The 13027-nt window shown below is 36.2% G+C and overlaps 1 protein-coding gene across 1 annotated transcript in view; it reads right to left on the minus strand.

Moving 5' to 3' along the window:
* Window positions 1-13027, minus strand: part of PPWD1 (peptidylprolyl isomerase domain and WD repeat containing 1) — a 15250-nt gene continuing 2223 nt past the window's right edge. The window contains exons 3-11 of the mRNA XM_056513110.1: window positions 12915-13015; window positions 11528-11648; window positions 8415-8862; window positions 7658-7848; window positions 6950-7139; window positions 5794-5975; window positions 2506-2587; window positions 1749-1931; window positions 1-335 (exon numbers count right to left, since the gene is read on the minus strand). Coding sequence (XP_056369085.1) covers window positions 192-335; window positions 1749-1931; window positions 2506-2587; window positions 5794-5975; window positions 6950-7139; window positions 7658-7848; window positions 8415-8862; window positions 11528-11648; window positions 12915-13015 — 1642 coding nt within the window. The 3' untranslated portion in view covers window positions 1-191. The remainder of the gene's footprint in view (window positions 336-1748; window positions 1932-2505; window positions 2588-5793; window positions 5976-6949; window positions 7140-7657; window positions 7849-8414; window positions 8863-11527; window positions 11649-12914; window positions 13016-13027) is intronic.

The raw sequence follows: 13027 nt of genomic DNA on the forward strand, positions 1-13027 counted from the left end.
TTTCTAAGAAACATGCAGATGTTTTTACTTTAAAATACAAAGTTAACAGAAATACAGAATTAGGGCACTTTAGGTACATTAAAAATAGTCCTGGTATTTGCTAAATCTAGGAGCTATAAAAAATGTTTGTTCTTCCTAGGTCCCACACGTTCAGTTTTTTTCTGTTTAAGCTGGTAACTTCAATGCCTGCCTTACTTCACTGTTATATTAATGATGCTGATATCCTCATAGGGTTTGTCAGTTTTGGGATTGACTTTGACATTGGAGATTCTCTGAACGACTTCCATTCCTTTAGTCACCCGTCCAAACACACTGTGCTTGTTGTCAAGCCATGGCTGTTTGAGAGCACAGGAGAAAAAAAAGCACATTAAAATAGAAAAAAGCAGCATGTAGGTTAGGTACCAAACCAAAAAGACACTAAGTGTACGTGGATACAATCTGTGTGTCCAGACTATAGAACCTAACATCCTGTAAATATTAGCATGTAAGTAAATACTAGAATGCACCTAACACATATTCATATGAACTTCTCTTTTCACAATTGCCTTCTTGAAGTACTACAGAGGTCACATTCTACCAGTGCAGTAGCACTGTATAGTTAAGTGTATTCTCATTTCACAGAAATGTTGTTCCAGTCTCTCTATTTCATGGTATTTTCACAGAGGAATTTTAAGTGCCAGTGCAGAATACTACCCAATTCAATACTCATATAGTATGCCAAATTTGAATACAGGCCCTCATACAACTTAGTAAACCTCAGAATTATGGTAGATGGGTTTTTTTAAATTAGTTTGAAGTGCTATAAGAATGCAGTTTTTGTAATTGTTGCTTTCAAGGATTCGGTTTTTATGTCTTAGATTCGCATACCAAAATTTCTATTGTTGGCTCTGAACTTATACACAGATCAAATGAAATTTCAAACCTGAACACTGGCTTCTTTGTATAGCTACAATTAGACAATATTAGAGACATCCTGGCACCATATCCAAACCCCAAACAATCTAAGCAATGCCTAGATTTCTGTCGCTACTCGCGATGTATTGCGTAAAATAACGACACGGACTCCTTTAGCTAGGTGGCTAAAGAAGCGATTTATTGAACGACACGACTACATTTTATAGTGTGGTCCGCAGACTGCAAACAGAACAGCAGTCCATTGGACAACTGAAGAAAACAAAACTTTCTCACAAACCGTGAGAACTGTTTATCAGTGAAACCCAGGTGTTAATCTTGTTATTAATTCCTTTTTATTTTTCCCCAGTATTATCATCCTGGGAAAGGCTCAGGCTGGAACTGAGAAACTGTCTCAGCCTGGGAAAGCCTCCCCTGCATGAGAGAGAAACTGTCTCAGTCTGGGAAAGCTTCCCCTGCATGAGAAAAGTTTCAAGCCCTCGCAATTTTCAGCCTGAGGCTTCAATGGCGTCCACAGATTTCCATCAAGTTTAAACCACTATTATTAACATAAGATACTCTAGTAATATATAATTGCAAACAAGCCTAGGAATTTTGTTGCCACCCTCACTCCATTTAAAGGTGAAAGGCCTCTTGATCACAAGTGGTCCTTTTCTGATGGAAAGTATTTCTGTCTCTAAGGGACAATTTCCGTGAAGCCTACACACTACACATTGTGTGCATAATTTATTTGTTAAGCAAGTACTAGTGTGTTCCTTCTTCCATGAGAAAAAAGTTGATTTTTTACTATCTAGGTAGCCTCTCAGGCCTTAAATTGAGCTTTTAGTATTACTTACAGTTGGCACTACTGTTATAAAAAATTGGGATCCATTGGTATTTGGTCCTGCATTAGCCATGCTGAGTGTGTATGGTCTGTCATGTCGTAAAGTTGAATGAAACTCGTCTTCAAATTCTCCTCCCCAAATACTTTCACCTCCCATTCCTGTACCAGTTGGGTCACCAGTCTGAATCATGAAACCCTGCACAGAAATTATATGTTATCACATTATTGCATAGAATACATAACCAGAAGTGTTATATTCTAAGTGACATTTTTTCAAACTTACTTCAAATCTTTCAACAAAATGTGTTAAAATGTTGCGTGTAAGGGAGAAAGCATTTAAGGCTTTTTTAAGTGTCTGTCAAATACTTGTGAAAAAGCAAGGTTACTCACTATTCCTGCTAGTAAAGGACAGAAACCCAACTATCTCTTTTGCAAATTTTTTGGCTCTATCACTTGATTCTGGTGCAACAGAAATAAGAAGCCTTCAAAAAAAGGTCTTCTGACATGAAGCAAAGTTTTAATTCAAGCAGGATAGCTGAACTCATCTTTCAATTCTCAGTTTTCTGCTGCCTTATCAGTTGCAGAACAACTACTACAACTTTATTAAGTGCTAAAGCTGTTTAGAACATCAGAGTTATTCAGAATTTACAAGGAACTCTAAAGACATTTCAACAATCTTGTGTGCAAAAGGGAAATGGAAGGGTCAACAGAGGATTGACCACCAGAGTACATTATGTAAATTAACAAAAAATTAACATGTTTCAAGTTACCTTGATGATGCGGTGAATTATGTGTCCATTGTAGTAACCATTCCTGCTATGCACACAGAAGTTTTCCACTGTTTTGGGGCACCTAAAATCATGTAACAGAAAACACAGGCTACAGTAATATTTGTCTGGTGACAAGGCCATAAATAGCTAGGTATAAGACCCAGTTGTGCTGTGCAGTGTTTCAGCACTCTGTAGGAAGAGATTTTATGAAGTAAGGAAAAAAGAGTTCTCCACCTCCCCAAACCCCAAGCTGAAAACAAAAAGCTTGAGAAGTACAAATCTGCATGATTACACAGAAAGGCAGCAGCCATGTTGATAGCACAGAGATGTTTAGCTGTTGCTGATCAGGGCTTACAACTTTTCTTCTCCTCATCCCACCCCACTAGTGAGGAGGAGTGGAGAAGGGGCTTAGCTAAAACAACTAAACCCAGCTGACTACAGGGATGCTCCACTGCACATATGGCATCACGTTCAGCACATAAAAGCTGAGGGAAAAAGCAGGGGACATGCAGAGTAATGGTGATCTGCCTTTCCCAAATATCCACTCCATGTGATGGAGACCTCTCTTCTTGGAGATACTTGGAACATCTGTCTGTCCATGTTCCTTGTTTTGCTTTGCTTGGGTGCATGCCTTTTGTTTCCCTATTAAACTCTGTACCTTAGTTTGCAAGTATTCTCACTCTTCCAGTTCTTTCCCATTCCACTAAGGGGAATGTGAGTACATGGTTCTGAGGGGGCTTAGCTGCTGGCTGGGGTAAAACCAGAGAGGCAGAAACCAAATCTGTCTCTTTAAGGCCTAGTTCAAGGCACCAGTGACCATAGGTTCCCCAGCTTTCTATCTGCACTACTCATTTTGTTGATAAACTATGTTTGCTTCATAAGCAAACACTTTTTCCTCTATACTTCTTTTAAGATTTACATGCAAAGGTGTTGAATGTTGCATGCAAGAAGTAAAAACGTAAAATTAAAATGTTTTATTACTATAGAACTTGCAGTCAGTAGAGTTAGTTTTCTTTGAAACTAATCACCAACACTGTTTGGTGAACAAACCAATTGTTGTCTTATTGTTGCTGGAATAAAAGAGGTCAACCACTTCACCTTTGTGATTTGATTTTTTTACTTCTGAGAGTTACTACCTGTGTTGGGTTGATGTGGCCAGAAATGTGTATTCTATCACCATCTCTTGTAGCCGGGTGGGGTAGTGATTTCCCTTATCTCCGTGGGAGATACTCTCTGCTAATGGGCCATCTTTAAGACAAGATAGGGCTATCTTTTATCATCTTTATCTTTATCTTTATCTTTATCTTTCTTTTCCACAACCCATCCTCCCTCCAGGAAGATATCATCTGCTGCTGGCCCATTAAGTCCCACTGTATGATTGATAAAATTACATCATCCCATTGGGAGATGCTCCAGCCAGGGGGAAGAGCCAAGTCTTTCCTACCTAGATAAAAACTGAGATTTTGAACAGCAAGTCATCTGTCTTTCCACTGGATTCCAGACGAACACTGGACCTTTCCACATCATCTCTGGACCTTCAGAGGAAAACTGCACCCTTCTACAGGAGCACTGCTTCAGCTGAACCACATCTGCCATTGCAGGAGAACTGTAGCCACCATTTAATGGGACTGCTACCAACACCCTGACTGACGAGGTGTCAAGTTGTATTCTGATTCTGTCAGGGTTAGGTTGTTCTTTGTAATATTGTATTTCTATTTTAATTTTCCTAGTAAAGCGTTGTTATTCCTAATTCCCCTATCTTTTTCTGAAAGCTCCTTAGTTTCAAAATTATAATAATAGTTTGGAGGAAGGGGGTTTAAATTCTCCATTTCAAAGAGAAGCTTCTGCCTTTATTGGCAGACACCTGTCCTTCAGGACACTACCGCAACCAGAGAAGATCTACACTGACAGGTTTAAACAGCCATACATTTTCCCAATTAGGAGAAAAAGGCCAAGTTGAGTCCACAGCTGTAGAGTTACTCTAACTGTGAAAAGGAACATTAGCTTGGGTTTTAGTGACACTCTAAGCTATCTTGTGAAAAAGAGCACCAGTGTCATTACTAATGGAACAGACTAGATTATAGCACCAGCTGAGCAGTACACAGTCATTCGTAACTTTATTTCACAACAAAATGACTGAAGAATTCAAGGGTGTACAGAGCCCCATCCTATATGCTCTTCTTTAAAGTTTTAATCAGACTGAAGAGATTTTTAATTAAAGCTCATCTGGGAAAAAAAACTACAATAAGAAAGGACAAACCTAACAACCACCAACTCTTGTAATGCGGTATTTAAAATTGCATACAGAACATTGCAATGAAGCATCTTGCAATACTGTGCATGCAGATATGACAATTAAAAAAACCCAACAAAATAATGTAGCTTGGTCTGTCATTCACTAGCAAGAGCTGTACCATTACTACAATCTATATGCTATAATTATGAATTCCAGAAACTAGAGCCTGATGCAAGGAAACACTGGTGAACACTGCAGTAGAAGTCTGGTAGGCCTAGAGAGTAGAATTGACATTGCCTTACCTGTGTTTATGATCGAACATGAATTTATTTTTGGAGAAGCATGGAGTACATCTACACAATTTAGGTTTCTATGTAATACCAATATATTATATAAATTTCTGGTTAAATTACAGAATATTTGGAATTTTTGCATCACAAAGGAGAGAAGATGACACATTGATTTTAGCACTTGTCATGCATAAAACTTTTCAATTCTATGTCTGGTTTTGGATATACACAAGACTAGTATTATATGCTGGTGTAAATGTTATATTGCTTTTAAAGGAGCTGCAATAACAAGGTGTAGTACACTGGCCACATTTGGAAGCTGCAACTACTATTCTTCTGGCTTGCAAGACCTGCTGCCAAAATCATTATTCTTTTTTCAAGATCTATGCAAACAGCATTGCCTTACAATATAGAGCTTACGCAGAAGAGTATCATGTCCAAGAACAAAGTTAAGAAACAACAGCCTCCCTGAATCAGTAACTAAATAAATCCAAATACAATTTCAAAAACTCCTGTGCCCCAGACTGCTATTTAAACCTATTTTTACCCTACTTTATTTTTATGTGTTAGGAGTCACATTCCTACCTTGGTATTAAGGTATTATTAAAGGTATATATTAAGAAACTGTCAGGAAACAAAGACAGTAGAAAAAGGGAAAGAAAATAATTATTTCTAGCATGAGGTAAGTCTTGGATACTGCAACCACAAGGGACAGAAGAAAGCAACAAAACCAAAACAATTGAAAAAACAGCAAGTACATACTCAACAGGAAAAAGCTTGATATGAATATCTCCCATGCTTGTGTGGATGATGGCACTGTCTGACACTCTTTTGGGACCTTCTGCCTGAGTGGCTGCCATGACCTCTTCTTTAGAAGGTTTCTCATTAAATACATCTCTGTCAGAATCTGCACTCTTCGTGTCTTCTGGTTCACGTTTAGTAAACTGAAGCACAAAAGAACAGAAAGTTAAGGTCTTCTTTATTTTTCTGTCTTAAAATACACAGTGCTCTGCACCAATCACATCAATGCTATTATTCAACCTGCTGAACACCCAATTCAATTTGAAATGTACAAAGACAGTTCATAGAAAGCTATCTTTGCACTGCTGTGCTGTGTTACCAGCATTTCCAGTTACAAATTCCAGTAAAACTACATGCAAATCCAAATAACTTTCAATAATCTGTTATCTTTAAACTTTCCCCTTTACAACAGGAGTCTGCACTAGCTCAGCATATTTACTTTAAAATGAGGTGGAGAATATCAGGCTGTTCTGCTATACTTACTAAATTGGCAGGTTTTATGCCAAAAGAGTAGGTTGTGTTTTGTACTTGTGCTACGAAGTTAAAATAAATCCTTTTATTCCAATACTGCATTAATATGAAACTATAGAAATCCAGGAAATTGAAGGCATATGAGACAGACCAATCTCTAACCTCTATGGCTAGGACCTCTCAAATCAGAGAGGTCCTATTAACCACTCTGAAATTGCTTGTCTGTTTGGTTCCATCTCACCCAAAAACCTGTGAACAGGAAGACGACTCCTTCTTTCTTGGCTGCCTATAATGTTCTTAATGTTACCAAGTCCTGATTCTGGTCTGACTTTTTTTTCTATTTTCTTTTTTATGCATACAGTTACTTATTGTTTCTTTATAAAATCTGGTTATTTTTTAAAATGTTCTTACTTAGTTTTTTTTTCAACAAGGACAAAAGGATATCATCTCTTGGGGAAAATTAGAGCTATTTCTAATTAATTTATGATAGATCAAGATAAAAATTTTAGATTTATTTGCAATATAAAGGAACTCCTTTGTAAAAGCTGCATTTGCAAAAAGCACTAGAATAGTGCAAAGAGAAAAACAAATTAATGTAGATAAATCAATACAAGAATGGAGCTATATAAATAGAAACCACACACACCATGTAAAATCTATTTTTCTTAAAAGCTGTGCAGATTACTGTTGGATCTGCCTGAATATTCTGGAGAACAGGATTTTCAGATGCCTTCATCTCTATAGTGATTGCCGCACGATGTTTCTTTGCCACTCCTTGGAACAACGCCAGTTGCATCATTCTGATGTTCTCTTGTTTTCCCAAGATACGAATACACCTGAAGTACAGGATGTAAAGAGGTGTAATGTTCAGCTGCTCACAGTCAGAGAATGTCTCCTTTCTGACTGTTATATTCAGAGCAAAATTTCAAAATCCTCTCAAAATAATTATTTACTTATTTAATTTACTTTATTTAATTATTTATAATTGTATTTTATTACATTAATTTTTATGTTTCTCTATTTAAACCTGCTACCTTAATTTATCAGTCAGTGTCGTTATGCAATAAAATCCCAACTAAATGATCCACCCTTAGCCAGAGATTCATTAATTACACACTTTTTAATACACATGTGCTTGCCATGTTCTCTCCTCATTTGTCTAAACTCCAATCAGCAATGATTCCTTACAAAGAATGGGAGTATTTTCTCTACATTGTAATGTAAGGCTCTCAAATAACAACACAAGAAGACTGGACATCTCCACAACCATATCAAGTTTAAAATATTCTCTAAATTTGACTTAATAAAGACTTTAAAACAGAAATTTATCTCAATGTGTGTCACTGGAGCTTACCTGTTAGTCTCTACATTTATGACCTTAATGCCCAACATTGTTCCATAGAGAACGAAGTGTCCAGTTTCATCAAAAATTATATTAATTAATCTTACTGCATCCACTTTCTCCAGCTCACGCTCAACTGCCATACGTCGGCCAAATTCCATGTCAGGCAGTTGTTGTCTCATCTGCTGAAGTTCAGTAAACATCTACAAAAAAAAACCCCGGCACTACATATTAAATTTAAACATTTTTTCTGGTAAAACACTGATTCACATGATCAAAAAATACTGAATTCAAGTGAGACTATTCCACTCAAACTTAACTGAAGGATTTAAGCAAATACAAGTAATATTCTCTTTATTTTGATAGAACAAGCATGTTGTGGGACTAGGCTTAAGCACATAAAAGTGTGCAGTTGTCTTTCAAATTACTTAGAAGATGACAAATTTAATTCATTATTGTGATGTTACTTGCAATGGGCACAATGGGCACAATCTTCCACAACTGCTTTCTAGTTAAATGTAATCTAACAGCATGAAAATACAATTTAAAATCAACAACTCTATTTCACCATATAGGTAAAATAAACCAGTAAGAATACATTTTAAGGCAAAGCAATCTAAGAGAACACAAAAGGCCTTTTTTGCAAGAAAAATATAGGAAGGAAGCTTGCCTTTAGAAACAAATGATAACTTAGGTGAATGTGCTGGCAAACATATTCAAATAAGTAGAGAAAACATTTCAAAGAAGCAGAAATTAAGACAAAACTCACACTCAGAGATTCATCAAAGACTCTCATGAGCTTTCCCGTCAGAAAACGAAAAATTCTAACTTTTCTATCAGACCCAAGAGTGGCCATTTTCTTGCCATCAGGTGAAAAACTTATACTGGATGGGTAAGCCTTGCATTTAGCAAATTCATATAGATCAGTATCCGTTTTATACTCCCAGTTCACATTCTTGGGAAATTTATATTCATGAGGAGTACCACTCCAGTACTCGATCATTCCAGACTTGTCAGAAGACACAACTGCTTTGTAGACAGGGTTCAGGCGTATCTGAGTAAGTGGGGACATATGGAGTTTATCAAAAACATGAAGTGGCTGGTTATTTCCTCGTCCATCATATATGAATATTTTTCCTGTACTTTTCTCAGATGTTGCAACAGATGATATGGCATCTCCAGGGCAATATACCCATTCACATTGGCCAGGGTGGTAGCTGCAATAAAGAGTAGAAAGGGAAAAAAAAAAAAGAAAAAAAAAAGAAAAAAAAAGAAAAAAAAAAAAGAAAAAAAAGAAAAGAAAAAAAAGAAAAAAAAGAAAAAAAAAGAAAAAAAAACTTTAATTAGGTAAGATTCAAGTCATGCTGTAAACTTGAAATCAAACATCAGAAGCAAATTTTAAAATTTATTTACTAGATTTGCTTATATGTATCTTGCTAATATTCAGCATATTATAGAAAAGCTTTACCAAGAAATACCATTCAGTGGAAGACAATCAATTTCTGTTCCATATAGTTTTGTAAAGAGGCTGTGATAGTCAAAGTAGAAAGTGGGTAAATGTCACATCCCGAGGTGTCTCCTTAGACCTGAGATCACCTCTGGAGGACATGCAGGTGGTTTGGAACCCAGCTCTTTCCAATGCCCGCCGATGAGAGACTGCAGGAGGCTGTTCTTAGAGGTTTTCATGGTTGTTTATTCTTCCTTATCTCAGGAATGCTTTATCCAGCGAACAGCGGTCTGCTCGCCAGACATCCAGGGTTGAATCTGCCTGGTAGAGGCAGGACTTATCTTTTATAGTCTAAATTATGTACTAGGTATTTACAAATGACCCCCAATACAATACAATCTTGTTACATGGTCCAGCTCTGTCCTCATCCAATCTAAAATTGCCAGCATGTCACCCAGCATGGATGACATGGAGAAGAAGGAGGAAGAGGTATCCACACCCCCAATTTCTCCATCTTGACCACATATCTCTGATCACAAACATTCTAGAAATCTGCTAATTCTACATTCTAACAGTCTAATTTACACTCTATTTATTTTTGCAGCTTGCATTTCTTCTCTCAATGTTGGTAAATTGTTCCAAGGAGCTAAATCCAGCCCCTGAGACACCTGGGTCTCATTCAAGGATCTTTGGGGACCCCACAAGGGGGGGTCTTAAACCTTCCAGGGAAGCCAGAGTAATACTCTGGACTCCCACAGGTAAAAAGGAGGACAGAAATCCAGATAAAAAGCCCACGCGGCATTAATAAATAGTACTCAACTTTTATGAGTCAGTACCATTTCTCCTCCATCTGTTAAGTGAGTAATGACTCAATAGAAATGAAGGCAACAGCACCTCTGCCATACACTTATGGAAAGTTCAACTAGATCTGGCCAGAAAAATAAACAAACCACAAAACCACAAAATGTCCAAGAAGTGGTACAAATAAAATTAAGACAAACCCCCTATATTCAATAAGGGTTGTGAGTACATTTGAGAAGGAAACTAATTTGCTACTTGCAAAAGTAAAATCTACAAATGAGATAAATCAGACATATAGTCAATAATATAAATGACGTCTGTTTTAAAGTCTGTAAGTAAAGACTCTGAAAACTAACTTAAACAAAATGGCAAACATCCAAAAACTATACAGTCTCTATAGGAAACTCATGTTTAGTATCCTTTCACAAATCAAACTAATAAAAGCTGATGGATTTATGATATTCTGACATTATGACAGACACCAATAATTTGGATTTTCAATGTCTATTGATAAACAGAAACAAACACTTCATCTCAAGTTCATTACAAAGAACAGGATCAAATAAATAAATATGAAGTCTCTGTAGAAAAAGCCAATCTTCTCCAGATCACAGATGAAAGCATAAAGCATGGGGATTTGCACAGAGCCACAGTTGTATAGATTAGTTAGAACTGGAAAGCTCTGAAGATCAGGGGTGCTTTTTGGAATATTATTTTATTTTTCTATAATTTTACCAATTATGCAGTAAGAGTACAGGGCTGCTATGTCAAAAATAACAGCAAAACCAAAAAGATTAAGCCTAACTGGATTTTTTCCAGAACAAAAGGGAATCAATTTCTATGGGTGAAGTCCATTATCTGGAGGACCATACTGAAACTGTAACAAACAAAGCAGATAGCATATGCTTTTATTAATGTTTCTACGTAAAAGCTTTTCCCCCTGACTTTATACTTCTATTCAGTTTCAAAATTAACCAATACATCATAGATTATGAAGAACATATTTTTCCAATTTTAAAAGGCTTGTGGAGAAATCCATATTTCTACTGTTCTTGATGCAGCATTCATTGTTCCTACAGTTCTTCAAATCCACCCTTTTAACAGTGTGGGAGTTTTTTCTCTGGCATTGTTATAATTTCAGTAACATCCATTCCTATTTCTCCCAGATCCCTTAGCTACATACTGTGCAACTACAGAAATGCTACAAGACCAAAGAGAACATCAATATTGCTTCTAGTGGAAGAAGGAAATTATATCCCTATGACAACAAGATAATATATACAGGCCAAATCCCTTCTTTAATGGAACTACTAATAGACTGTAATTTTTAAATTCAGTGCCAAATAACATAAAGAAATCATACCTAGCTACATACTTGAAGAAATGCCACATCTTGGTGCATAATATTTAACACGAAGGAAGCTCCTTTACTACTCCACTTTTTTACTGCTGCAGTAGTAATTTTTTCTATTCAGACAGGCAGTCTTCAGCCATTGGATTCATTTCAGACAATGCAATTTACTCAACTTCATCTGACTGGGGCATGGGGAAAGGGGAAGAACTCAAGAGCCCCAAATTCCTGACTTATCTCTTAGCAAAACAGCACCCATTGATAATCTCAAACAAACACTTACCCAAGTTTCAGCATGTTGATCATGTCAAAGTTGACTACATCAAACACCTTCATTGCTTTGTCATCTCCAACTGAACAGAACAATGCCCCCTCTGAACTAACAGCAATACTCTCAATAACACCTGTGAATTAAGTTGAGATACTATTAAGAAATGGAAAGGACATCCTTCATTTCAGCATTACACATGGAAAACATACAGAGGTTTAAATCTGTTTCACAACTGTTTTGTCACCTTTTCCATTTAAAACTCTACCTGGCTACAATAAAATATTTATTTAAAAAAGAAAAAAAATCACAAAGCAACACTTTATAGCCTATCAGTGTTAAGACTCAGGTATGTGATGAACAATTTACCAAAAACACAGTAAAAGATTATAATGGCAGTGAGTTCAGTTAAGATGTTCTAATGATTTTAGAAAATTGAGAACATTATGATGGGGTAAACATCATGTGTTCCTCAGCTTGCATCTCTCAACAGGGTGAAAGCAGCAGAACTCTATAGACTATTACATGCACAATATTCAAAAGTGCCATTGAGCCTTCTATAAAGTTCTCAAAATGCTGATTTTCACATGGTAGGTTTTTTATCATGTTTTGCTTCTATATGTAATAAGAATATATTTCTTGTAACTCTAAAAGGAAGCCATACTTTTTCTGCCTATTACTAAATATTCTTCTGCATATATATTTGTATATATTTGTAACATGTATTATATAGTAATATATATATTCTGTATATATATTTATAACATTCTGCATATCAAACGGAATATTTTTCCTTTAGGCATATCATAATTTCTGATACCATTGAGAATATAATTTTCTGTCCAGCTTATTTAATGTTTAGCATAGTGTTGAAAAGCTTTGTGTACTTATAAGCTCACAAAATTGGGTTAAAGATTCTCCTAATTGCAATTCATTTGATAATTACAACAATAATGCATAATTTACTCTGCAGTTACAGTAATTCCAAATGAAAATACTGGTTTTTTTCCACACTACAAGGGAAAAAAAAAAAGACTGAGGTACCCTTATTTAAAGCAACATATTTTTAAATTTCTCTGGATTTTATGAATACTTTTGTGTATCTTGTTCACTTATGTCCCAGATATTCTCCCCACAACCAGGGCACAAGGCAATGCAAAGGCTGTAGGGGATCTGTGCAAGCAGAGTCTCACATGTCTATTTTCATTCTATCCCTGCTAGAGCTTGGGAACAAAATGTAAAAAGACAGGAATAAAAGGAAGATTAGTAGATATTCTTTAATCTCTGACTGCACTAAAGGAACCTCAGAATCTCTCTCTCTATTTGCACACTCTCTTCAAACAACAAAGAGCAACCGGAGAGGGAAAAGAGTTCCTTTAGATAATAAAGAGCAACTTCTCACCCAAGTGACTTCGGAAGTGTTTAACAAACTCAATCCCTTCTTCTATTTTCTTCCAGAATTTTACATGTCCATCATGACTGGCTGTTATGATAAAATCTGTCCTACAATTACAA

The sequence above is a fragment of the Oenanthe melanoleuca genome, chromosome Z, assembly GCF_029582105.1.
Source record: "Oenanthe melanoleuca isolate GR-GAL-2019-014 chromosome Z, OMel1.0, whole genome shotgun sequence".
NCBI lineage: Eukaryota > Metazoa > Chordata > Aves > Passeriformes > Muscicapidae > Oenanthe > Oenanthe melanoleuca.